The sequence below is a fragment of the Bos javanicus genome, chromosome 26 (assembly GCF_032452875.1).
Source record: "Bos javanicus breed banteng chromosome 26, ARS-OSU_banteng_1.0, whole genome shotgun sequence".
NCBI lineage: Eukaryota > Metazoa > Chordata > Mammalia > Artiodactyla > Bovidae > Bos > Bos javanicus.
The window spans coordinates 23344308-23372150 of NC_083893.1; the positions used below are offsets into that span (position 1 = coordinate 23344308).

At 42.1% G+C, this 27843-nt stretch overlaps 1 protein-coding gene across 2 annotated transcripts; it reads left to right on the top strand.

Moving 5' to 3' along the window:
* The first annotated feature begins 315 nt into the window (after positions 1-315).
* On the top strand, positions 316-21696 carry AS3MT (arsenite methyltransferase). Of its 2 annotated transcripts, XM_061403308.1 has the most exons (11): positions 325-4618; positions 4815-4855; positions 5113-5240; positions 6175-6325; positions 6907-7043; positions 7718-7787; positions 10396-10477; positions 11772-11903; positions 12231-12373; positions 14486-14620; positions 21414-21696. In XM_061403308.1, coding segments are annotated over exons 1-11 (1125 nt in total). In that variant the 5' UTR covers positions 325-4617; the 3' UTR covers positions 21519-21696. The 2 variants fall into 2 exon arrangements, with proteins under 2 accessions (XP_061259293.1, XP_061259292.1); XM_061403309.1 differs by lacking the exon at positions 14486-14620 and having other exon boundaries at positions 316-4618.
* The last annotated feature ends 6147 nt before the right edge of the window (positions 21697-27843 follow it).

Below are 27843 nucleotides of genomic sequence, written 5' to 3' on the forward strand. Positions count from 1 at the left end.
TGGCAATCAAACATATGGAGACAAAAGATATTTCTTTAAAATAACATCTGGGTTATAGAGGATATGTTGGAGGATAATTTCAAAATAATGAAAATTCAAATTTTATGCAAGTGAATTTATGTGATGGCACCCAAGCAGTACTATAAAGGAAAAAAGTCATATTTTAAAGTCATACCGACTCAATGGACATGAGTTTGAACAAACTCCAGGAGAAGGTGAAAGACAGGGAAGCCCTCTATATTAGGGATAAAGTAGAAATAAATGCCCCCCTTCCCCACCCCCCCCCGCCAACCCAAGGGGTTTGTGGTTAGAATTTGGAAAGAGAGCAAAAGAAATCAAAGTAGAATAAGAAAACCAAGCATGTGTTACAGAAGTTTGAAAAATATATGAAACCATTAATTAGTTCTTATAGATTAAACTGGTAAAATGTTGGCTCAGTCATAAAAGTGTAAATTTGTAATTAAACAGGAGATATATAAATCAGTTAGATTTGAAAAGAATTATCAGTTTGATTCCGTATAGACCGAGGTATGGGTTTTCCAGTAGTCGTGTGTGGTTGTGAGAATTGGACCATAAAGAAGGCTGAGCACCAAAGAATTGATGCTTTCTAATTGTGGTGCTGGAGAAGACTCTTGAGACTCCCTTGGACTGCAAGGACATCTAACCAGTCAATCCTAAAGGAAATCAACCCTGAGCTGAAGCTCCAGTACTTTGGCCACCTGATGCAAAAAGCTGATTCATTGGAAAAGACCCTGATGCTGGGAATGACTGAGGGCAGGAGGAAAAGGAACAAAGAAGATGAGATGGTTGGATAGCCTCACCGACTCAATGGACATGAGTTGAGCAAACTCTGGGAGAAAGTGAAGGACGGGGAAGCCTGGTGCATTGCAGTCCATGGGGTTGCAAAGAGTCAGACACAACTTAGTGACTGAACAACAACAAATCAGTTTGATGCTGAAAATTTAATTATTAGTATCAAATGTCTGGTTCATTATAAAGACATAGTATCATAAAACCGACATTTAAAAAAGAGTATGTCCCATCTGGTCATGAGAGATAATCCATAACTTGTCAAAAATAACCAGTTAAAATGTCATCTATTTGTAATGGCTATCCTGAGACTTTTCCAGAGTATCAAAGAACAAATCATTTCCATATGCTCCCAAAGTACAGAAAATGATAGCAAGATACCCAGTTCCTTTGCTGAAGTAAATGTAATTTTCATTAAAAAAAATAAATTGAGATAACATATAAGTATTTAGGAGATACTTATTTATGAATATAGAGGCAAAAATCCTAATAAAATCTCTGAAAAATCAAATAGAGAAATATTTAGAAGAGTTGCCAAAATAATTCCAGGATTACAAAGTTGATATAACAGCTGCAAAATACATTAGATTACCAGGAAACAATAAAAATTATACATCACTGTAATAAGCACCAAAAGGGGATTAGAAAAAATTCAACTTCTATTTCCAATTGAAACTTAAAAAAACTCTCTAAAAGTGTGTTTTAGAGGAAAGTATTATAGGACTCCAGAATATTATAGCTATATGGGGCCTCACAAATGATTAAATTTTGGCCCCATGTTTAACAGATGAAAACACATAGGCAGGGAGATGAAGTGACTTATCCAAAGTCTCTGAGCTTGATAGTCTTGACTGCTAGTCTAGCTTGCTATTATCTGTTACTTTTCTTTTAAATTGAGACAAGGGTATGTGTGTGTGCTCAATAGTGGCTCTTTGTGGCTCCAGTGACTGTAGCCCCCCAGACTCCTTTGTCCATGGAATTTTCCAGCAAGAATACTGGAGTGGGTTGCCATTTCCTCCTCCAGGGGATCTTCTCGATCTGGGGATTGAACCCGTGTTTCTTGTATCTCCTGCACTGGCAGGCGGATTCTTTACCACTGCACCACTTGGGAAGCCCCAGAAACAAGGACACTTCCTGTCATTTCTAGTATTTAGCATCATACAAAGGAAAGATTTTTGGAACTGAATTTTAACCCATTTACCCCTGCTGCTTCATCTCTGATAGGTAAACAACCGGTTGGTATTTCTATTAATAGCTTCTGTTTAAATGCTTCTAATGTTTGGAGAATCTTTTACTTGGGGATGCTGGCCATTTGGGAAGCTCTACTTGAAAGGTGGCTCTGTGTATTGAACCAAAATCTGGCTTTCTGGACCATGCTGGAATTGTCAGACCAGTAACTTTAAGTTACACCTTTTAAAGGTTAGATGTGTGGAGTTCTACACAAGGCCATCCTTGGAGGTAAGGAAAGAAAACATGAAAATATCTGTGTACGTTTATGTTTTATTTTTAAAAGAGAAAATTAGGGACTTTCCTGGTGGTCCAGTGGTTAGGGCTCTGTGCTCCCAGTGTCGGAGGCCTGGGTTCGATCCCGGGTCAGGGAACTCGATCTCACATGTAGCAACTAAAAGGGTCCTGCACAGCACAAGAAGGACCCACGTGCTGCAACTGGGATCCAGCTCAGCCAAATAAATAAATAAATATTAAAAAAGAGAAAATTAGCTTTTGCTAGTATTTTAAATATGGCTTGATTTGAGAGCTCTACCTCAGTCTACCTAGCACGTGTACCATTCAGGAGGAGTGATGGTGGTAGTGGTGGTGGTGTAGTCACTAAGTCGTGTCCGACTCTTACAACCCCATGGACTATAGCCTGCCAGGCTCCTCTGTCCATGGCATTCTCTAGGTAAGAATACCGGGGTGGGTTGCCATTTCCTTCTCTAAGGAGTGATACTGAAAACAAAAAAATTCTGTGACTGAGGCCCTGACCAATCAGGATGAGTGACGTTCACAAGCCATCTGGTCCAAAACCAGCCCTGCACACTAGATACTTCAGGGAAAACTGGGAATAGCCCGGTGTAAGTTGATGGTGGTTTGTTTAATTGTAGCATATCTGTGTGTGGTTAAGCGGATTTAAGGCTTATCAAATGGTTCTTGTGAATAACCGCAAATTGAAGATAATATAATAAAACAAGCACAAGTGGACAAGTAGAAAATGATAAATTTCTTTCCTTAACCTCCCACTCATCTGTCCTTTCAAGATAAAGTTACCATTTTAACAATGAGTGAGAAAGTGACTACTTTTCTAAACGAACTAATTTTAAATGGAGAGAGTGTTTTTAAAAACTTAATATTTAGAAGTTCAGTTCAGTTTAGTCTCTCAGTCGTATCTGACTCTGTGAACCCATAGACTGCAGCATTTCAGGCTTCCCTGTCCATCACCAACTCCCGGAGCTTGCTCAAACTCATGTCCATCGAGTCGGTGATGCCATCCAACCATCTCATCCTCTGTTGTCCCCTTCTCCTGCCTTCAATCTTTCCCAGTATCAGGGTCTTTTCAAGTGAGTCAGTTCTTTGCATCAGGTGGCCAAAGTATTAGAGTTTCAGCTTCAGCATCAGTCCTTCCAATGAATATTCAGGGTTGATTTCTTTTAGGATTGACTGGTTGATCTCCTTGCAGTCCAAGGACTTGCAGTTCCATATTCAGGAGTGTTTTCACCATTAAATGATTGCCCAAAACTAGGTATCTATAAAACTTTACTTTTTAAAAAACTCATTTTTACATATTTAATAGTTAGAAATATTCTGGCCTATAAGAATATTCCAACAAGGATCATTTCCATGGGTTTAGTTTGTTAAAAATACAAAAATACAACAACTTCCTCTTAATATTTAAAAACTAACTGACATCTGGGAAAATTGTTATTATCAGATGAGATTGAAAAGTAAGTAAAATTTGGTAAATTTTCCATTCAGATATCCTTTTAATTGAAACCCCGTATCTCCTTACTATCCTAATGAATAGGAATTCTTGTTACCACAAAATAAAATGTATTAGTGGAGGAAAAACTAAATTAAAAAAAATTTCTGCAAGATGAGATGACAATACCTAGAAAACAAGTGAATTGTTTTAACCTCTAGTAAAAATACTAGAGGTTAAAAATGAACCTAGCCAAGTTGCTTTCCTAAATACCATTCAATATAGATTGTGACCAACTACATAATGTGTGAGTCTATCGCTGTGACATTCTGGGAAAGTTGGGACAACAGATCTATGGTTGTTTAGAAGCTGGAGGTGGGGAGATTTACTATACAAAGAGGAACGAGGAAACGTTTGGGTGAGAGAGTCTCCATTATAGTGATGTGTACTTTGTTAGAAGTCACAAAACTGTACACTTTATAAAAAAAGGTGAATGTTACTGAATGTAAATTATATCTCAATACACTTGACTTTAAAAACTAGATTGAGAAAAGGTGATTTCATTCCCTAAAGAGGCAAAAATCAATGTATGTATGGATGTTAATATGAGCGTTATAAAATGAAAATTACAGTCGAGCAGTAAAGGAAGGTACTAATTAACAGTAATAGCCTTTTCCTGGTTGGAAAGCCCGAAAGCCGAGCTGACATTAGGCCCAGTAGGGCCAGAGCAGCACGTGGGGACACGTGGTCCCTCCCACTGCACAGGTGGGTTCCTGCCCCGGGGCGGGGGCGGGGAATCAGGCCTGCCTGTCTGGGGGTGGGGCCTCGGGAGCGCTGGGCTTTGAGAGCGGTCTGCGGGTGCTCAAGCCCTGGAGTCCGGAGACGGTGGAGACAGTGAGTGTGGTCCTTCTCCTCTCCGCCCGCCCCCAGACCAGGCCCTGTGCCCGAAACTCTGCTCCCTCTACCTCCCACAGTCGCCGCCACCACCAGGGAGCTCCGGCTCTAGGCCACCCCTCTGCCCCGGTGCTCCCCCACCTCCACGCTGGGCTCAGCGCCCTGGCTTTCAGCTGCCTTTTCTCCCTCCCGGCAGTGGCCACCCCGCGCGACGCTGAGATCCGGAAGGACGTGCAGGTGCCAGCAGCAGGGCCAGTGGTGGCGGTGGAGCATCGGCTGAGTGGGGACATTAGGCCTTTGGAAGCCCGGCCTGGCCTGCCAGGATTCCTGGGGTGGGGGCAGGGCCACTTCCGGGCTTGGAGCTTTACAGGGAGCAAAGGCCGACCAGGCCTCAGTGGGTTGGAGTGGGGTTGGTGGGGTGCAGGGGGCCTTACCCCAATGGACACCAGCTCTTCTTTCCCCACCTCTCACCCCACCTTTGGCCCCTGGGTCAGACCTACTATGGGCAGGTGCTGAAGAAATCAGCAGACTTCCAGACCAATGCCTGTGTCACTGCAGCCAGGCCGGTCCCTCAGCACATCCGGGAAGCCCTGCAGAATGTACACGAGGAAGTATCCTTGAGGTAAAGTGCTCTGTGCTGCCTCCATGAAGACCCTAGACAGCAGCTTTCTCAAAAGATAGTGATGCCAGGTCACTAGAATTAACCTGCCTCCTCCAGTCCATGCGGCTTGCCTTATCTGTCATAAAATCGGTAAAGCTCGTACTGATTATCTTACTGCTCTGTTGAAGAACATCCAGTGACACCCCCTGACCTCCCAGCTCCAAACATCCCCCCTCACCCTCCACAATGCACAGCCCTTTACTCACAGGATACATTCACACTCCTTTGACCTGACTTTCCAACCTGTTCAGTTTGGCCCTACCTTCCTAACCAGTCTTGGCTCCCTCCGATGCCCTGGACTACTCTAGGCCCACCTTTCCTTTCCTCTTACCATCAACGCAGCCAAGATGATTTCTGCCTGCCCGGCATGCTGTTATCAATCTGGAATGCTTTCTGAATCCCGCCTGTCCAACACCTCACTGATGTCCTACCTACTTTGTGAAGCTGTCTTCAGTCCTTGAGCACTGCTTCCCCAAACCACTATAGCACTTACTTCCTGTACCACTGTTTTTCAGTAAATCATAGAAAATGTTTTCTGTGTCTGTGTTTTACCTCCCCCATTAAATACACTTGTCTTACCTTTCTTCTTCAGTAATGAGCTTGTCCTGGACCTGCATTAGATGCTCAGTTAGTGCCTTAACAAATATTTTAGTTGGTTTATTTGTTACTACCTGGAACAGTGCCCGTCAATTCAGTGGTAACAAAGCAGTGATAGTCAGCCTTCATGGAGCTTCCAGTGTATTGGGGGAGACTAAACACCGGAAGAGAAATTGAATGAGTGATGGAAGGAAAGGAGGGAGGGAAGGAGGAAGGATTTATATGATTTAGTGGTTCCATGTCTTCTAGTTTCTAGAGGGAAAATAATAGACACATGTATGTATTTTCTATTTTCCAGGTATTATGGCTGTGGTCTGGTCATCCCTGAGTGTCTGGAAAACTGCTGGATTTTGGACCTGGGTAGTGGAAGTGGCAGAGATTGCTATGCTCTTAGTCAGCTGGTTGGTGAGAAGGGACATGTCACTGGAATAGACATGACAGAAGGTCAGGTGAGGCGATTTCAGGGATACTGCTGCTGCTAAGTCACTTCAGTCGTCCAATCTGTGTGACCCCAGAGACGGCAGCCCTCCAGGCTCCCCCGTCCCTGGGATTCTCCAGGCAAGAACACTGGAGTGGGTTGCCATTTTTAGAGATGAAGTTGTTTCCTTGTTACGTGTCAAGGATAATTTAAGAGAGATGCTAAATGCAATGCTCATTTCTGCCATTATTGCTTCCTGACTTGGAAGCTGAGAACTTTGAGGTTTAGGGGCCTCTCTGGGAGAAGGGAGTCAGAGGTTTGATCTGATATATGAGTCTCATGATGTGTGAATGGAGTTTGATCTTTTCCTTCTTCCTACCGTTTATCCTGAAAGATTTTCTTCGTTCAAATCAAACCCATGTATCAGACAGGGGGTTTATGCTTCATTGAATTGTCCTATGTTGTAGTAAATTCTCCTTGCCCAGATGAACCTTGTTTACTTACTTAAAATAGTCTGGGGGGAGTATATTCCATTAGTAATAGGAAATGTTAGGAAAATATTAGTGCATTCAAAAATGTTGATTATCAAATCTATTTTTTTCCTTCCTGTAGGTGGAAGTAGCTAACAAGTACATTGAATATCACATGGAAAAATATGGGTTCCAGGCACCCAATGTGACTTTTATTCATGGCTACATAGAAAAGTTGGAAGAGGCTGGAATCAAGAATGAGAGTTATGATATTGTTATGTAGGTCTGCATCCTTGATTGAACACACAAACATCACCACTTTTTGTTGAATGGATTCTCATTTAGGGGCTTAAAGTCAACTTAGGCTGGCTTAACAGAAGGATGGAGCTAGCCTGAAGCACTTGTAGTCCAGCCACCTAACACAGTAGCCTAAGAGAGAACAGATTTTCAGTTGAACTGTGGTTTATGAATGTGCCCAAAAGACCAGCAAGACTCCTGAGCCTGCTTGTATAATGTACATTGATCTGTTATTTTTAATATTATTTTCATGGGAAATGATAAGATTCTGTGTTTCTGTTTTTCCTCCGAGTTGTCAAATCATGCCCAAGTGACAGCCTTAACAAAGCTGCCTTTGAGGAGCTCAACCTATTTACATGCGGTGTAAGAAATGCCTTGTGCAGTAGGCGTCTGGTCCCAGGTCATTTTGTTGCATGGCCAACATCATGCCTCAGAATTTTTTCTGCACACCCAAACTTGCTAACAGTTTATTGAGATTCTAAACACTCTATCTCCCTTATCTTGGGACAAGGTTGAGTGTGGGGAAGAGAGGAGGGAGGTGGGAAAAATGGTGTAGCTTTGAGAAAATGGTGGGAACCACCTTTAGGGACTAAAAGGATTTGAGGGTGTCTTAGTAGTCTGAAGGTGTGCTTGACATTCTCTCTGTTCTTTTTTAGATCCAATTGTGCCATTAACCTTGTACCTGATAAACAGCAAGTGCTGCAGGAGGTATATCGAGTGTTAAAGGTGAGGAGAAGAGGGAGACAGGCTGTCTTTGAACATCAGTGAGAACACATGGAATCTATCCTGTCCTTGTCCCCTTGAGCTGAGAGCTCCAACTCTTAATTTATCCATTAAATTAGAAAGAGTGGCAGAAAGAGGGGGTGACTGGAATACCTGAGATATGAATTTGTTTTCCTTCTCAGGTTGCAAACGGTGATAAATCTGAGAGTCACGATTGTGACTGAATATGTTAAACTTTGCTTTTTTGACTGTTTTTCCTCCTGCTTGCTGCTGTAGAGGAGCCTAGAATAGCGTCTGCAGAGCTGCGGGGACCTTTGGACTGACTCCTAAGGTTATTTTGAATATACTCTCCTAGTATGGGCAGTGTTTCTCAGTGCTCCTTATTTTGTGCCCATCAGCATTCCATTATCGTTGGGAAGTTACAGAAGGTGAATCTTTTACACTAACTACTCTCTTAAAGTAGCAGGCACTCCACACCCTCTGTATGTATCATGAGATGTATCTCTTCATGATAGAAGATTCTGAGATTCTTGGTTTATATTACTGTTGCAGAGATCAAGGGCTTTTGTCTGCAATTCAGGAGACCCAGGTTTAAACGATCCCTGGATTGGGAAGATCCCCTGGAAAAGGGAAGGGATACCCAATTCAGTATTCTTGCCTGGAGAATTCCATGGACAGAGGAGTCTGGCAGGCTACAGTCCATGGGGTTGAAAAGAGTTGGACACTATGCAGAAATGATTTAACAGTGTCTTAATTAATATGCCATTCTATAGACCAGTTCATGACTTTCCCCAGGGTATACTTGTAGAAGGTAGAGACGTTACTGTAGAATCTAGACCTCCATGCTCTTGAAATTAGCTAAATAAAATCTTAAAATTCCTGATAACGCATATGCCTGAAATTTTAAGGATGTTTTAAAAAGATAATGTGTTATTACAAAAATAAATAACAGTGTTACAAAAGTTATATAATTTTTAAGGAAGGAGACTTTATGAGTACTGTTTACGTCTGTTCTGTGAAAGCCTGGTCTGCTTTGCTTCAGATTGATTAAGTTTGTAAAGTTATTTTATTAGCTATTAGCTGACCAATCCCAAAGAAAGGCAGTGCCAAAGAATGCTCAAATTACCGCACAACTGCACTCATCTCACACACTAGTAAAGTAATTAATGCTCAAAATTCTCCATGCCAGGCTTCAGCAATACGTGAACCGTGAACTTCCAGATGTTCAAGCTGGTTTTAGAAAAGGCAGAGGAACCAGAGATCAAATTGCCAACATCCGCTGGATCATCAAAAAAGCAATAGAGTTCCAGAAAAACATCTCTTTCTGCTTTATTGACTATGCCAAAACCTTTGACTGTGTGGATCACAATAAACTGTGGAAAATTCTGAAAGAGATGGGAATACCAGACCACCTGACCTGCCTCTTGAGAAACCTATATGCAGGTCAGGAAGCAACAGTTAGAACTGGACATGGAACAACAGACTGGTTCCAAATAGGAGAAGGAGTACGTCAAGGCTGTATATTGTCACCCTGCTTATTTAACTTCTATGCAGAGTACATCATGAGAAACGCTGGGCTGGGCTGGAAGAAGCACAAGCTGGAATCAAGATTGCCGGAAGAAATATCAATAACCTCAGATGTGCAGATGACACCACCCTTATGGCAGAAAGTGAAGAGGAACTAAAAAGCCTCTTGTTGAAAGTGAAAGTGGAGAGTGAAAAAGTTGGCTTAAAGCTCAACATTCAGAAAACAAAGATCATGGCATCTGGTTCCATCACTTCATGGGAAATAGATGGGGAAACAGTGGAAACAGTGGCTGACTTTATTTTTGGGGTCTCCAAAATCACGGCAGATGGTGACTATAGCCATGAAATTAAAAGACGCTTACTCCTTGGAAGGAAAGTTATGACCAACCTAGATAGCATATTCAAAAGCAGAGACATTACTTTGCCAGAAAGGTCTGTCCTGTCAAGGCTGTGGTTTTTCCAGTGGTCATGTATGGATGTGAGAGTTGGACTGTGAAGAAAGCTGAGCGCCAAAGAATTGATGCTTTTGAGCTGTGGTGTTGGAGAAGACTCTTGAGAGTCCCTTGGACTGCAAGGAGGTCCAACTAGTCCATCCTAAAGATATCAGTCCTGGGTGTTCATTGGAAGGAATGATGCTAAAGCTGAAACTCCAATACCTTGGCCACCTCATGCGAAGAGTTGACTCACTGGAAAAGACCCTGATGCTGGGAGGGATTGGGGGCAGGAGGAGAAGGGGACAACAGAGGAAGAGATGGCTGGATGGCATCACTGACTCAATGGACATGAGTTTGGGTGAACTGCGGGAGTTGGTGATGGACAGGGAGGTCTGGCGTGCTGCGATTCATGGGGTCTCAAAGAGTTGGACACTGAGTGACTGAACTGACTGACTGAGGCACTAAAAAAAAATCTTGGCAGTTTGCTATTGATTGTAACTAGAGAGGGAGCCAAGTAGTTATTTGTTCAAAAAGGGTCAATTCAGGAACTTCTGTTGTTTTTTTAAAACTTGATTTTATCCCCTCATGCCTTTCTTTGCTATCAGGGACTAATGTAATCTTTAACCTTGTTTGGATTAATTCTGTTTCAGCATGGTGGGGAGCTATATTTCAGTGACGTCTATGCTAGCCTTGAATTGCCAGAAGAAATCAGGACACACAAGGTTTTATGGGGTAGGTGTTTGTGTTTTGTTTTGTTTTGTTTTGAGACAGATACTCGTTCAAGTACAGCATTCCATCCTGCTGATGTCCAGGGTGAGGCTTTGTGCTGTGGGAACACATGCCTTTAGGTAACAGGCGTAGGTTCTTTTCCTCCTCTGACACTCAACTCTGATAAGACCTTGGGCAATTTAATTATGCTCTTTGAGTCATGACTTCCTAACTATAAAATGTAGGTAATAATTCAGTCTGCCTCATAGGGCTGTCATGAAGATTGAATGGAATAATGTGTGTGAAAAATTCTTTTAAAAGCTCTAGTGTGGAAATGACGCCAGTTGCTCCAGAGATGATGCGTCCTTAATTCCCTGTATTTTCATCATTATTCTGTTGCTGATCTGTTGAGTGTCATTTTCATGGAGTTTCTGGACATTGAGGAGATAAATGGCATGTGTTTGGTCGGTTTGGCTATGAAATCAAAAGTTCTTTTAAAATAAATTATGTTAACTTTTTTCTTATTATACAGTAAGAAATAGATATTGTTGGGACTTCCCTGGAAATCCAGTGGTTAAGACTCTGTGCTGTCAATGCAGTGGGTGCAGGGTTGATCCCCCATCAGGGAACTGAGATCCCAAAAGCTGAGTGGAGTGGCCAAAAAAAAAGTCGGAAAATACAAAAAGAAAAAATTACTACTAAACATGTAACTCTTTTAATAGTTTAGTATATACACTTTTAGGTTTGCTTTTTTCCTGTGGGTGAGTGTAAAAATTTTGGGAATATGCTGCATATAGACTTTAGTATTCCAATTTTGTTTAGCATATTTCCTAAGCCTAAAATTTTTAAAAATATTTAAAAGTGTATCATACAATTATATTGTACAGCTGAACCATATTTTATTTGGCCATTTCTTTCTTGGTAATGATTTAGTTTGTTTCTAATTTGTTGATGTAATGAACTTGAAAACTGTAAATGCCTTATGAACGTTAATAGTAATTACTGTTCTAATAGCAGATTGTTATAAGGTTAATCTGGAACTAAACGGCAGTTTTGTAATTTTTCTTGTATATTTTTACTCACATAACAGTGTTTTTTCAGAATGTGACCTAATATATGCATGAATATTATGATTGATAGAACCATTTAGCTAGCATATCCAGCCTTCACTTGGATTTTCTAGACCTTGGGGGACTCTCAGCTTCTATTTTTCTAGGACCTGTGTTCTAAGTAATACCGTAGCCTAATCAATTATACCAGAAGAATAACTCCCTAATATCTAGTTGTATTGGTTGATCTGTGATTTTTCTTTTTTTAGGTGAGTGCCTGGGTGGTGCTTTGTACTGGAAGGACCTTTCTATCCTTGCCAAAAAAGTTGGGTTCTGCCCTCCACGTTTGGTCACTGCCAATTTCATTACAGTTCAAAACAAGGAGCTGGAAAACATGATCGGTAAGAAACAGTGGCAGGGACTGTTGTAATTCCAACCTGAATGGTTCTGATTTGGTGATTAGCAAGTATCTCCTCAGTGAGTCTCACTGAAGGAGACTGTGTCATCTGGAAATCTCCGTCTTATCTCCCCTTTAATGGCAGCTTCCCAAAGTTTGGTGTTTAATAAAGCACTTTGAAGTTATTCAGTAAATAGAGTCATGTGCCCAGAAAGATGATTGATGGCATGCAAAGAAGATACCATCTTTATAATATTTAAGTCTTCATCTATTGAGCAGAGCAATAACCACTGCAGTGCTGGGACAAACCATGAGTATATTCTGTTTTTAGGCGACTGCCGTTTTGTTTCTGCAACATTTCGCCTCTTCAAACTCCCTAAGACAGGACCAACCCAAAAATGCCAAGTTATTTACAATGGAGGAATCAGAGGACATGAAAAAGAACTAATATTTGATGCAAATTTCACATTTAAGGTAACTAAAGATTTCCATGACTTCCAGCATTCTTCCTCTTCTTACTTTTGCTCCACAAACCTTTTCTTAATCTTGCATTGCTTCTCACTTTTCTGGTCTTGGTATATGTGTATGTGTCTGTGTGTCTGTCTATATACACACACACAAACACACACACATACTTGTGGGCTCCCCTGGTGACTGAGTGGTAAGAATCTGCCTGCAACGTAGGAGGCCCAGGTTCGAGCCCTGGGTCAAGAAGATCCCCTGGAGAAGAAAATGCCAACTGACTCCAGTATTCTTGCCTGGGAAATCCCATGGACAGAGGAGCCTGGCGGGCTACAGCCCACGGTGTCGAAAAAGAGTCAGACACGACTTAGTGACTAAATAACAACAAATATATATATATATATATATATATACACTTGCTAAACCATTAAAATGTAAGTTGCAGATATCATGACATTTTACCTTTAAATATTTCAGCATACATCTCCTAAGAATAGAATGTTATCTTACGTAACCAAATATCATTACCTTAAAAACTTTTCTATGAAATGTCATTCATACATCAGAGTCATGGTATTATAAAGATGGAAAACTGTGAGAGTACTGAGCAACAATATTTCAGTTGTTTAATTGTTATTTTGGGATTAAGGAATTGTTCGTGTTTAATGATGACGCTGATATTGCTACTCCTCTTTTTAGAGTAGGTTTTGTTTTTTCAAAACAGGTAAGTACAGGCTTTGGATCTAGATAGCTGGTTTCAAATTCTAGTTCTGTCATTTATTTATTACTTGAGTAAACTTGAATATGCCACCAAAATTGTTTGAGAAACAGTTTGCTCCACTGTAAAAGTAGGGATAATAATAATACTATGTGGCAGATTTTCTATAAGGATTAGCAATACTGTAATAAAACATTGGTACTGGGAACTCAGTAAATAGAAGATACAGTCATTATTTGTTTCAAAGGTGGAAGAACTTAACTGTTTCCCTACTCTGATGTTTTGGTCTAGATAGCATTTTCAGATTTCTTAAATACTCCTGGTGCCACAGAGCCGTTAATGCTTTTTCACTGACACACTGCCACCTGCCTGCTCAGTAGAGCCACAGAATCAGTAAAATCATCACTCTGGTCTAGTGGCTTTCAAAAAAACATTTCTAATGGCAGAATTATTTTTTATTGAGACATAGTTGGCACATAACACTATATTAACTTTAGGTATAAAACACAGTGATTTAAAATCTGTATATATTGCAAAATGATCATCCAGTAAGTCTACAGTTAATGTCCATTACCATACGTAGTTACAAATTTTTTTTTTCTTATGATGAGAAATTTTGGAATCTTTCTCAGCTACTTTCAGATATATAAAACAGTATCATTAACTACAGTCACTATGCTATACATTACAGCCTCATGAGGTATTTATTTTATAACTGAGAGTTTGTATCTTTTGATCCCTGTCAGACAATCTGCCCACCCTCTACTTGCCCCCAGAATTTTTTTTTTTTTTTCAGCAAAAGCACGCAGATTCTTTACCAGCTGAGCTATCAGGGAGGCCCACAATTTTATTTAAAAGACCAATACTTAACTATGTGTAGGTCCTTGCCTTATGTAACCCCAGTATCTGAAGGGATACAAGCAGAATTTATCGGACAGGAGCAGAGACTGGACAGCTCAGAATCTCCTGTGCTAACTCCTGGTTCCCAAGGCGTGGACCCTTCACGCATGTCCCAGGCACACTGGGACTCAAGGAAACACACCAGAAAAGCCATTAGTCCAAAGACCTTATTTTAGCAACAAATAAGGTGAAACTCGGAGAGCAGTGGTTTTCTACATTTGCTTCTGAGCAGAAACTAGACACTGGAGCAGTGAGTGTCCTTTTTTTTTTTTTTTGGTGTTGCCACCAAAGGAAAACTAATAATGACACTGGTCAATTCCATGGAGAAATAAGCATGAAGCTACTAGCAGCAGGGTCTGAACGTGAGAAAATACTGTGTCAAAAGGTGTGGTGTTTTATCTTGAGATGCTTCTTGATAGTAGTAGATAGAAGAACCCTTCAGGGTGTTTTTCTTCTATTCAGACGAAAGTGGCATCTCTAAGAATGTCTTTCATGCTTCCCTTCAGAAAGATGAAGTTGTTGAAGTAGATGAAGAAACAGTGGCTATCTTGAAGAATTCACGATTTGCCCAAGATTTTCTGATCGGGCCAGATGGAGAGAAGTTCCCAACATGTGGAGCCTATACTGCTTTAGAAGTAAAGGTTGGCTTGGCTTTTAATTCCCTAACCTCAAACGGAGAACCATTTAAAAAATTGTTAAGATCACCACAGACTGCTAAAGAAACAAATCATTATTCTTTTAGTTGGCCATCATAACTTATTTCTAGTATTTTTGTACCTATAAAATGATTTAACTTCATAACTTCATTTTTCCAATGCTGACTTGGTATTTCCATCAATGGACTTTGAAGCATCCACAAACCCCTTAAAATTGTATGTGTATTTTCTTGGCAAAGAGTCTGTTACTTTCATCAGGTTTCCAAAGAGGTACAGATACAAAAAAGATTAAGAGCTACCTTGGGAAGAAATTATGCAAAGTATACATATATACATACACCTTTTAATGTGGGCTTCTGTGGTGGCTCAGCGGTAAAGAATCCGCTGCCAATGCAGGAGATACAAGAGGCATGGGTTCGATCCCTGGGTCAGGAAGATCCCCTGGAGAAGGAAATGGCAACCCACTCCAGTATTCTTGCCTGGGGAATCTCACCAACAGAGGAGCCTGGAGGGCTACGGTCCACGGGGTCGCAAGGAATTGGACACAACTTAGTGACAAAACAGCAACAACAGACCTTTTTATATGAATAGTCAGAAAGATGGTACCAGCCTACATGCCTGCTGCTATGTATGAGAATACCTTTTCCCTGTATCCTTACTAATATGGTTATTACTTTTTTAAAAAGATGATGGTTGGATGGCATCATCGACTCAATGGACATGAGTTTGAGCAAACTCCAGGAGATAGTGAAGGACAGGGAAGCCTGGCATGCTACAGTTCATGGGATCACAAGGAGTCAGACATGACTGAGTGACTGAACAACAACTTCAAAAAAATCTTTGTTTGTCTGATAAGCAGAATATAATTTGTTTATTTTATGTACATTGAACTTTTTGGTTATGTTTATTGACCATTTACATTTCATCTGTTGTGAACTTCCTATGTAATATAAGACTTTGTTTATTACTATGTTGCAAATTTTTGCTCATTTACCTTTTCATTTGCTTTTTTTGTTGTTGTGCCACATGGCATGTTGGACCTTCGTTCCCTGGGCAGGGATTGAACCCATGCCCCTTGCAGTGGAAGCATAGAGTCTTAACAACTGGACCACAGGGGAATTCCCCTTTTTATTTGCTTTTTGTCCTGAATAGATGTTTGCAGTTTTTATGCAGTTTTTATTTCCTTTATGGTATCTGGCTCTGGTGTTACCATTAGAAAGATCTGCTCTTTGTGAACATTATAAATTTACTTGTTTTCTTTTAGTGCTTTTTAAAACTTGAGGTAAACTTGGCATAACATAAAATTCACTATTTTAACCAATTTTTTTAACCATTTTAATCTGTACAATTTAGTAGCTTTTAGTTTGTTTATAATGTCGTACAACCATTACCACTGTCTAGTGCCAGAAAGCTTTCATCATCCCCCAGAGTAAATCCTGTTCCCATTAAGCGCTAATCCCCAGTCCTCCCCTCCCTGATCCCTGGCAGTAACTAATCTGTTTTCTTGTCTCTGGCTTTGCTTTTTCTGGACATTTCGTAAAAGTGGAATCATAAAATACTTTGTGACCTTCTCTGTCTGGCTTCTTTTACTTAATGTAATGTTTTCAGGGTTTATCCATTATAGCAGTATTTCATCCCTTTTCATAGCTGGATAATAGTCCCTTATATGGCTATACCACAGTTTTTTCTTTTTAGTCCATTCGTCAGTTGAGAGACGTTTAGGTTGTTTCCACTTTTTGGCTATTGTAATGTTGCTGTGACTATGCATGTCTATGTGCCTCATGTACTTGTTTGAGTGGTTGTTTTGAATCCTTTTGGGTCTGTATCTGGGAGTGGAATTGTTGGGTCATGTGGTAATTCTCCATTTAACTTTCTGAAGTCACCAAACTGTGTCCTACAGTGGCTCTGCCAGTTTACAATCCTCCCAGCAATGTGCAAGGGTTCCCATTTCTCTGCATCCTTGCCAACAGTTGTTATTTTCTGTTTTGATTGTAGCCATTCTTCATTAGTGTGAAGTATTTGAACCAGTATTCCAGCATATTCTAAAATGAATATTTTCTAAAATATCTTAGATTCTTATTTAAAAATTATTCTAGTAACTGAAATTTTGGTGTCGCATTTTAAAAAGCATTTTATCACAAGTTATCTCCAGTCACCTCTCACAACCTCCCTATGAAGAAGGTGGATAGGGTGTGGTAACAGATAGTGGCATCTTTCTCTTATTTATTTGTACCTTTCCCCCATTCATGCTCTTATAATTATTAATCCATTTGTTAATTTATAATATTCTATTATTTAGAACAGGCTTAGTGATGGATTTCAAGTCTTTTTTGTCTGACAGAACTTCTAACCTGCACCAGAGTCCTGCCCAGCAAAATAAGCTACTGCTCTTTCTGGAGCAGGATGGTGGTATATGTACACGATAGACTAAGTACACATCTCGGCTCTGCCGCCTGTGTGTAATCTTGGATTCCTTACCTAAACTCCTCAAACCCTCTGTTTCCTCATGTTTAATGGCAAGATAATAATCCCTTTTCCCCTCAGATTATAAAAGTCAAATGGAATGATACATGTAAATGTTAGGCAATGCCTGGCAAGTAATAACATACCCAAGAAACAGAGGTGGTTATGGTTATGGATTTGTATTTGCTAAGATTCTTGGTCCAACTAAAGACTAAGATCCAACCAGTCCATCCTAAAGGAGATCAGTCCTGGGTGTTCATTGGAAGATCTGATGTTGAAGCTGAAACTCCAGTACTTTGGCCACCTGATGTGAAGAGCTGACTCATTGGAAAAGACCCTGATGCTGGGAAAGATTGAGGGCAGGAGGAGAAGGGGACAACAGAGGATGAGATGATTGGATGGCATCACCGACTCGATGGACATGGGTTTGGGTGGACTCCGGGAGTTGGTGATGGACAGGGAGGCCTGGCGTGCTGTGGTTCTTGAGGTCGCAAAGAGTCGGACACGACTGAGTGACTGAACTGAACTGAACTGAAGATTCTGGGTATCTTGGAACTGTGTTCTGTGTGTTTGAATTCTGACCCTCTTTGCAGGATTCTTTCATCATTCTCTCATGTACCCTTTCTCCTGGCTCAGAATTTCTATAATCTTCAAAAATTTTACTTTTCTGCTGTTTATATTTTGTAGAAATTTTAGATGCATGGGGCAAAAACATTGATACACAAGTAACTCTTGTGCCTTTTCCTCCACCTTTTGTTACCTCGCAGTCTTTTTTTTTTTTCTTCCCTCAGTGCTTGTGGGATCTTAGTTCCCGAACCAGAAATTGAACCCCAGGCTCCAGCAGTGAGCACTGAGTCCTGACCGCTGGACTGCCAGGGAATTCCCAAGCAGTCTTTCTTTATTTGGCCTTGCTGGGTCTTTGTTGCTCTGCACAGGCTTTCTCTAGCTGCGGCGAGGGGGGCTACTCTGGTTTGGTGCGTGGTCTTCTCGTGTTGTGGAGCACAGGCTGGAAGGTACATGGGCTTCAGCAGTTGCAGCTCCCAGGCTCTAGAGTGTGGGCCCAGTAGTTGTGGCGCATGGGCATAGTTGCTCCGAGGCATGTGGGATCTTCCTGGATCAGGGATCAAACCCATGGCCCTGCAGTGGCGGGTGGACTCTTATCCACCAGGGAAGTCCCCAGGCAGTCTTTTAAGAGTGAAGCTTATTAGGGAATTCCCTGGTGGCATAATCTGAGCTAAGTGTAGAAGCCATCTCTAGAGGTAAAAAGTGATTTTATTCATTTATTTTTTTTGCTTTATTTGATTCTTGAACACTCTACTTTTGAGGGAAAAAGAACTTTAGAGGGAAAAGTAGAGAAATTTGAATTCTGACTTATCAGTCCATTGCATTTCATGAATGTGTTACTGGTCTTTTGAAATTCTTGGTCGTTCACTGATAACAAAATCTTGCTGATCAAGATCAGTGTTTATCTGGAAATACTTTCATCATTCTATTCTCCTTTACTTGGCTTCCTGAATCGTAGTTCTGAAGGCTGTCAGAGAATTAGTTACAAGTAAACAGAATCTTTCCCCCAGCCCAGTCTGGCTGGGAAACTGTAGTTAGATGCGTTTGCTTCTGCAGGAGAGAATTTTTTGGCAGCAGAGCTCTCCAGCGCCTCATGTGCAGGAGGATGCCTGACCTCTGGCAGGAATGCAGCTTTCTACGTGTTTGAACTGGTTTGTCAGAACCATCTCCCATCTCTCTCGCCGTACTTCTTTCAGCTTGCGGGTGTGCCGTCAGTTCCATGTCTGAAATGGGACTAATTGACACTGAAGGAAGATTTGAAGAATGAAGCAGCTGTGTGTCCTAGAAATACAACCTTGGGCTTTCGGAGGAGGACATTCTTATCTTTTTTATGGAAGACCTTTGTGATAGATTCCTGAGAGCCAGAGGCAGGAGGCATGTGGGGAATTGCTCGTATTTCTCTCATCCTATCAGTTGACTCAGTAGAAGAATCAAAGTACTGCTTCTTTCTGGGACTTGACTCCGTAATGACTGTTTTTTTTTTTTTTTTCATAATGACTGTTTTTGAGAGTCCTAGTTTTTCTTTTTTCTTCTCCTCCTCCTCCTTCTTTAATCCTGACAAGCAAAGTGTATTTTGCTATTTAAAAGAACTATTAAAACCCTGCAGCATCTATAGTGATGCAGATAGGATGTGTGCTATGTCCTGTCTTGCTCTAGTTAATAGTCGTGGGAGTAATCACATGACAACAGTCATTGCTGTTGTTCAGTCACTGAGTTGTGTCTGACTCTTTGCCACCCCATGGACTGCAGCACGCCAGGCTTCCATGTCTTCACTATCTCCCGGAGTTTGCTCAAACTCATGTCCATTGAGTCAGTGATGCCATCCAGCCATCTCACCCTCTCTTGCCCCCTTCTCCTCCTGTCCTCAGTCTTTCCCAGTATCAGGGTCTTTCTCCATGAATTGGCTCTTCAAATCAGGTAGCCAAAGAATTGGAGCTTCAGCTTCAGCATCCATCCTTCCAATGAATATTCAGGATTGACTACCTTTAGGATTGACTTGTTTGATCTTGCTGTCCTGGGAACTCTCAAGAGTCTTCTCCAGCACCACAATTTGAAAGCATCAGCACTTCAGCGCTCAGCCTTCTTTATGGTCCAACTCTCACATCCATACATGACTATTGGAAAAACTATAACTTGGACTGTACAGACCACTGTTGGCAAAGTGCTGTCTCTGCTTTTTAATACACTGTCTAGGTTTGTCATAGCTTTTCTCCTAAGGAGCAAGCGTCTTCTAATTTCATGGCTGCAATCACCGTCTACAGTGATTTTGGTTGTAGTCTAGAGGACCTCATCTTTATCAAACAGTTAATATGTTGAAGGCACCTCATCATTTAGTCCTCATAATACTCCTTTTCTTCATTTTACAAATGAAGAAACAGGCTCAGAGAGATTAATTTGCTGATCCAAGGTCACACAGCTAGAAAGGCGTAAATCTGAACCCACATCTGTTTCTGGAGCTGACATTCTTAACCAGTATGCTGCACTAGCTCTCCATATCTATACTGTTCACACAAGCACAGTTAGTGCTGGAAAGGACTGCTTGTCAGGGTGTCCCACCTTCTAGTTCCTTCAAGTTTTGAGAGCTTTTCGGGCTGGTTGCAGACATTTGGAAGTGGTACTGATATTACTTGTACATCTTTCTGTTTGCCGCCGCAGCCACTGCCGCTAAGTTGCTTCAGTCATGTCCGACTCTGTGCGACCCCAGAGACCACAGCCCACCAGGCTCCCCCATCCCTGGGGTTCCCCAGGCAAGAACACTAGAGTGGGTTGCCATTTCCTTCTCCAATCTTTCTGTTTGTAGTTATAAACAAATAACTTGTAGGTTGCAACCCACCAACAAATAATAAGAGTGTAAGATCAATGGCACCCCATTCCAGTACTTTTGCCTAGAAAATCCCATGGACGGAGGAGCCTGGTAGGCTGCAGTCCGTGGGGTTGCTAGAGTCGGACACGACTGACCGAATTCACTTTCACTTTTCACCTTCATGCATTGGAGAAGGAAATGGCAACCCACTCCAGTGTTCTTGCCTGGAGAATGCCAGGAGCCTGGTGGGCTACCATCTATGGGGTCGCACAGAGTCGGACACGACTGAAGCGACTTAGCAGCAGTAGCAGCAAGATCATGTTTAATGAATTCACTTTCATTAATAAGGTGGCTTGAGCATATTCTTGATGTGCAGTCTTGTGCCTGTTTTTTCTCTGACTGTTGGGACTGCTGGTAGAGGTATCTCATTAGAAGGTGAAAGGAGGAAAAATAAAGACTGCTGTCTTGTCTTTTGAAAGTTCCACTTACTCTGCCCTGAAATCTTACTGGTTGTGGTTGGCAATCTCAACATCTGAATATCAGCAGTTGCTAACGAGGGCCCTAGTATCTGGGACTTCCCTTCTTCTCTTGCACACGTTTCTAGAGATTAGAGTAAGAGAAGAGAAGAAGATCCAGCATGTCAGTAGCTCAGTTCTAAAAAGGTAAAAGGCACAAACAAACGGGAATCCCATGGAATAAAGCAAAATCCACTCTTCTGGCCCAAAAGGGACCTTTCAGAAGCTTTAAATGAAGTCTACCTTGAAAATAGTGATAACTTGATTAGAAACTTCAGGAAAAGACAGCCACCTTGATAAGTGAGTCCCGGACCCCACAGAACTGTACAATTTTGTCCTCCTTGTAGGAAATAAGCGTTAAGTCCAGCTGAAATGTTAGTGTCTGTCAAAACATCTTTAACGTATCCTTTCGTCTTGGTTTGTCTTTTGACAGGATGTGATCACAGATCCATTTGAGCTTGCAGGGAGGTCTGACAGTGCGGAGTCCAGAAGTTTCCCTGCTGTTGGTGGCTGCTGCAGTACAAAGAAATGCTCCTAAAACAACAGCTGACCAGACGACAGTGGGCAGGAGGTGAAAGAATGAGTTATACATGTCTTAACCCACCCTTTCCCATAGCCCATACCACACGAAAGAACAAGTGGCAGAAGTCCACTGATTTCTAGATAAAAATAAATGAGTTATCTTTACAAAATATTAAACGTTTACATCAAAATCACGTAAAGACCCGTTAAGCTGGTTTCCTCTTACCTGATTCTGGTGCCATCTGGTGGCCAGAAATGGAACTGAGCAGCAGTCTGAAAGCTTGGCCCATGGGCAAGAAAGGCTTTAGAAAAGAGAGTTGGCTGAGTCTCAGGGAAAACATCTTCCTTCTGACCCACACAGAACCTTTTCGACTTTTCACCGTGTGTGCTCATTAAACAAAGCTCCTACTGAAATCATTCGAATCATGCCAAAAGATTGCCAAATCAAATTTGGTAGGAGCGCTCTGGAGATAATGGTCTTTTATATCAGTTTTTTTCCTCCAATGTGCAGTTGAATGAAGAAAAAACCCAAGTGTTAATTTTTTTGACTTCAGTTTACCCTAACATAAGACAACATGGTAACCATATGCAGTAAATCTTAACCAGATCAGGAAAACAGTTTGATACTTTTTAAAAGACAAACTAGATGTAAAAATGGTGGGTTTTCTTTTTCTTTATAAAATGCCCTAGTTAAACCTGTAGGAAAGTATTAGGTTTAGTCCTAGTTTCCATAGTTAAAGAAGATTGAGGGATTCTTCTCTCCTCAATCTTCAAGGATGGTTGAAGATTTCAAGGATGGTTGTGTCACGCGAGTGTATGTTCCTCGGTTCTTTGTCTCGTCACAACAAAGATTTGGAGCGACGGACATTAAAGCCCTCGGCGCCACAGCTCTCGGGTCTTGGACAAACCGTGTTATAGCTCTTAGGCAAATTAGTGTTACAGCTCTATTTTATTTAGAAGATAGCAGGAGAATCCATCCTCAAAGTGTGAGGGCATGCCAACCCAAAGACTTGAAGAGAAGAAAGTGGAGGAGTGCGCAGGGGGGTGGGGGGGAGAGACACAGAGAGAGAGAGGGAGAGACAGAAAGAGCGCACGCACGTAGGAGAGAGAGAGTCCGTGAGAAAGCGCTTTGGCTCCTCCTCTTATATGTTTTTTCCTCCACCTGGGCCTGCCCTATGCAAATTGGGCTTAGCCAGAAGTGCTATTTGTTCTGCCTGAAGTCTTCACTCTGGTCCTTGGACCTTCCTTTGACCTTCCTTGTCTTTTAGCCATTTTGGACTCCTTTTCCCTATTCTACCTACCTAACATTCCCCCACCCAAGAGATGGGAGGCCCAATTCTTTGGGAATAGGGGCATCGAGGTCTTTCTGGCTACTTCCTGTTGAACTGGGATGGTGAGGGGTATTGGGCCTCCCCCTCTTGCTAGTCTCAATCCTCAGAGTCCTTATAGCGGTGTCCAAGGGTGTGTGATATTTTCTGTGGTCAGCTGTAGTTTTATATCTTTGTTGAACTGGCACTGCATGTTGTAGCTGGTTGACCTGGGCAGAGACAGAACAGGTTAGACAATTGACAGTACATGGAATAATCATAAGTATCATCAATATAGCATAACAAGGACTAGTAGGGACATTGGTCAATTTTAAATTCACATGGCCAGGATGGCTCAAGTCCCTCCTTGTTCAGGGATCAGAAGATCTATCTTCTGTCTGTTTTGGAGTACAGTCTCTGAAAGGCTGTGTTGGCTCTTTAGAGTTATCCTGAGAAATGTTGTCCCCAGAAATCAGATTTTGGGGGTGTTCATTAGAATGACACTCATTGGTAGTTCTAAATAGGTATCTGAGATCTCCCAGGGGCTCACAGGTGTATCGAGTGTCCTCTTCTGTTGTCTTCCACGGCTTGACTCGTGAGTAGTGAATCCAGGAGTCATGTCCTGGTACCTTGACTGCTGTGGGGGTAGAAAGTATTACAGGGTAGGGGCCCTTCCATGTGGGCTGGAGTTGAGCCTTTGGGGACCCATCTTTCCAGACTTTAATTAGCACTTGAGTTCCTGGAGCATATAGTGGTGACTCCTTAGAATCTTTTGGGTCCTGGTTCATACCCCACAAGCGTATATCCTGTTGTAATTGCCCAATGGTCATGGTATAAGACTGGAGGGTCTGAACCTCTGGATCTAGGAAGAGGGCATTGACATAAACAAAAGGTCTCCCATATAGCATCTTATAAGGACTAAGACCAACCTGTCCCTTAGGGGCAGTGCGGGTGCAGAGGAGAGCTATTGTTGGTAAAGCCTCCTTCCATCCCAGGGAGGTCTCTTGGGTTGTCTTTTTTATCACTGATTTTAAGAATTGATTGGCTCTTTCTACTTTTCCTGAAGATTGAGGCCTCCAGGCACAATGGAGATAATAAGTAATGCCCAATGCTTTCGAGACTCCTTGGGTGACCTTAGAAGTAAGTAATGTCCCATTGTCACTCTGTAATGACCTGGGCAGACCAAATCTTGGAATGATTTCATGGAGCAGTTTTTTTACCACCTCCTCAGCCTTCTCAGTCCAGATGGGAAAGCCTTCAATCTATCCTGTGACTGTATCTATCAAAGCTAATAGGTATTTATACCCTTGAGAAACTGGCATCTGGGTGAAGTCCATCTGCCAGTCCTCTCCTGGGTAGGCCCCACGTCATTGGATGGGCTGGGCCAGCTGCGGTCTTCGAGCTCCTTGGAGGTTGTTTAATTGGCAAGTGGGACAAGAGGAGACCACCTGTCTTATAGCTGTTTGGAGGCCTGTTCCTCTGAAGGACCTTTCTAGTAATCTTTGGAGGGCCTTTTCTCCTAAATGAGTAATGGCATGTAAGGAGTTAACCAACTTCCATTGGAGGTTCCCAGGCAGAAAAAGGAGTCCCTCCTTTTGGAACCACCCCATATGATCTTCTTGAAAGCCCTCACTCTTAGCTTTAAGAGTCTCACCTTCAGTATATGAAGGAGTTTCTGGCAAATGAGTCTGTGGAACTAAGGTGGCAATCCCTATTAGGTCATGGTTCTGTAATGCTGCTCTCCTAGCTGCCTGATCAGCTGCTTGGTTCCCTCGTGCCACTTCCGTGTTCCTTTTTTGGTGTCCTTTACAATGGGAGACTGAAACCTTAGTGGGCAGATGGACTGCCTCCAAGAGTTGAAGAATCTGATCACCATATTTGATTGGGGACCCTCGGGTGGTCAAGTAGCCCCTTTCTTTCCAAATATCCGCATGTGCATGTAGCACCAGAAAGGCATACTTGGAGTCAGTGTAAATGGCTACTCTTTTTCCTTTTCCCAGCTCTAAAGCTGGAGTCAGGGCTATGAGCTCAGCTAATTGGGCTGAAGTACCTGGTGGCAGAGGCTTAGCCTCTGTGGTCTCAAAATTGGAGACTACTGCATACCCAGCTCTTTGTCCATCCAAGACAAAGCTGTTTCCATCAATGTACCAGATTTCCTCAGGATTGGTCAGAGGATCTTCTGACAATCCCTCTCGGGGTTTTGTCCAGTGGTCCAAGGTTTCTAGACAAGAGTGAAAGGGGAGAGAGCCCTCAAGGGTAGGTAGGAGGGTGGCTGGGTTAAGAACCTCACAAGGGGATATAGTGAGGCCTGGATTTTCCATCAGCATTACTTGATATCTGAGGATTCTTTGATCAGACATCCATAAATGGCTTCTCCTGTTTAGGAGTTGTTTTACTTGGTGGCTGGTAAAAATAGTTAGTTTGCCCCCAAAGGAGAGTTTTAAAGCATCTTCTATCATGATTGCAATAGCTGCAAGATTTCGAAGGCAGGGGGGCCAACCTCAGGTAGTTGGATCGAGCCTCTTGGATAAGTAAGCCACAGGCTGGGGCTCAGACCCCAACCTTTGAGTTAACACTCCCAAGACTATTCCCTCTCTTTCATGGACATAAAGTTGGAATGCTTTTTCTGGGTCTGGCAACCTCAAGGCAGGTGCCTGACTTAAGGCCTGTTTTAGTGTAGCCTCTGCCTTCTTTTGAGGAGTTCCCCACATCAGTGGGATTGAATCATCTCATCCCTGTAAGTTTTCATATAAGGGCTGGGCAATTAGACCGTAGTTGGGTATACAGATTCTACAGTAACCAGTTAGCCCCAGGAAAGCTCACAATTGTTTTCGAGTCGTGGGGGAGGGAAACTGGAGGATTCCTTGTACCCGATCAGAGGACAGCCTCCTGGACCCGTGTGTAATCTGAACTCCCAGGTAAGTGACCTTTGTCTTGACCATCTGTGCCTTAGCACGGGAGACTATATCACCTTTCTGCCAAGAAGTTTAGAACCTGAATTTCATGTTCTTGGGCACTTTTCTTATCTGGAGAGCAGATTAGTAGGTCATCTACGTATTGTAATATTTTCCCATTAGGTCCCAGGTCCAGATCTAGGAGATCCTGGCTAAGGGCCTGTTCAAACAGGTGGGGGCTATCTCTGAACTCCTGAGGTAATACTGTCCAAGTCATCTGTTGGTGTTTTTCTCCTGGGGCCTCCCGCTCAAAGGCAAAAAGGTATTGGGATTCTTTAGCCAGTGGTGTGCAAAAAAAATGCATCTTTGAGATCCAAGACTGTAAACCACTTGGCACTGGGTGGGATTTTTTTTTTTTTTTAATTGCTGGGTTTTATTAAGATATTGGCAAAATTTCAACATACTTCTTACCTGAATGAACACTTTTAAATAAAATATGAAGGATCACTCATAATTACAACTGAACTCAAAAGTGAGCTTTAGAGAAGATTTATAAATTGATAAATTTGCTTGGTAAGAAATGATTCACTTCTCTTGCTCGACTCCATAGAGAATTCTTTGCAGAGAAATATCATGAACAAGAGAACAAAGCATGTCTCTCACCAAAGAGCACCTAGAGTAAGAGTTAGCAATGATGTATCTATAGCTTAGTTACTACATCAAAGTTTATTAGAGTATTTTCCTTTTCCAGAACAATTGCTGTGTCAGTCTGGAGTTCCCTATCTTATTTCATATTTTCTAATTAGTACAACAAATAGTCTTTACAATAGAAGATAAAATGCTGCTAGAGGAAGTAACAATTTTTTTGAACACAGTACCATTTGTCTCAGAAAATAGTCATAATACTGGCAGTACTTTGTTTTTTTGGGGGAAAAAACCATTTAAGTTATTCACAGGTCAGAAGGGCAGAGTGGGCACTTGTCCTTTAACATCACGTGATTTTAAAAGGTGAAAAAAAAAGTATGTTCTTTAGCTAGCTGACAATCCAAAGAGTAATTCTCCTCAATTGTAGGGTCAAAGCTGCAGTATTCCTTTTTATGGCCTTGCTTCCATGAGAATGATCACTGAGTGAACAAATTATGTTTAAACATTAAAATAATAATTTAGATCACTTTCTCACAAAGCCTCAGCAAGCCTTTGCTGGGAAAGGAAGTACCTGAACCACAGCAGTTTTATCTGTGAACACGTAACTTCTTTATGCATCATCTGCCCAGCGGACGTTGCGCTTCTTCCTGGCACAGTGTTCCAACAAAGGAGTGCTGTTGTCATGAGATGCAGTGACACTATGCATATGGGTGGGATTTCTCCCAAGATTACATAGGGATTGGGTACTGTGGGATGGAGGGGGACTACAGCTTCATTTATGATCTGTAGATCCTGAACCATTCGCCAGGTTCCGTCTTTTTTCATTACTGAGAGGATTGGGGTGTTACATGGCGAACTGGTGGGGACCAACAGCCCACAAGCAAGGAATTTATTTATTAAAGGCTGTAGTCCCTCACGAGCCTCTCTTTTGAGAGGATATTGTTTCCGGTTAGGAAACTGAGTGGGATCTCGGAGGACAGTGATGACCGGTTCAGCTTGGTGGGCTCGTCCAGGAATCCCCTGGTCCCACACCTGGGGGTTAATTTTGTCTGCCCATAGTTTTTGGTCCCTCTCTATTGAAGGTGTAATGGGTTCTTCAGTAGTAACCAGGAGCTGTAGAGCTCTAGGGGCTGAAAAACTTCCCATCACAAGGGTGGTCCCCAGTTTAGTGAGTATATCTCTTCCCAATAAGGGAGTAGGACACTCAGGGACCACCAGAAACTGGTTGGAAGATATCTGTCCATCCCAGCAACAAAGAAGTGCTCAGGTGAATCTTTTAGTAGTTGCTTTTCCTGCAGCACCCAAAATGGTACAGGTTTGGGAGGAGAAGGCTCCGGAGTAGGAGAGCAAGGCAGAGTAGGTAGCCCCCGTGTCAACTAAGAAATTCTTAGCCCTACCTGCCACATCCAGTTGCACCCTTGGCTCCAGCCCAGTGATGGTTATCTGTGACAGGCGGGCTGGCTGGAGCGGGCCGCTTCAGTTCTCTTGAACCATT

Excerpts from the sequence above, each read along its gene's own strand:
- AS3MT (XM_061403308.1), top strand. Across the intron at positions 11,904-12,230 it reads GGAGCTGGAAAACATGATCG|GCGACTGCCGTTTTGTTTCT; the intron begins GTAAGAAACAGT and ends TTCTGTTTTTAG. Across the intron at positions 14,621-21,413 it reads ATACTGCTTTAGAAGTAAAG|GATGTGATCACAGATCCATT; the intron begins GTTGGCTTGGCT and ends GTCTTTTGACAG.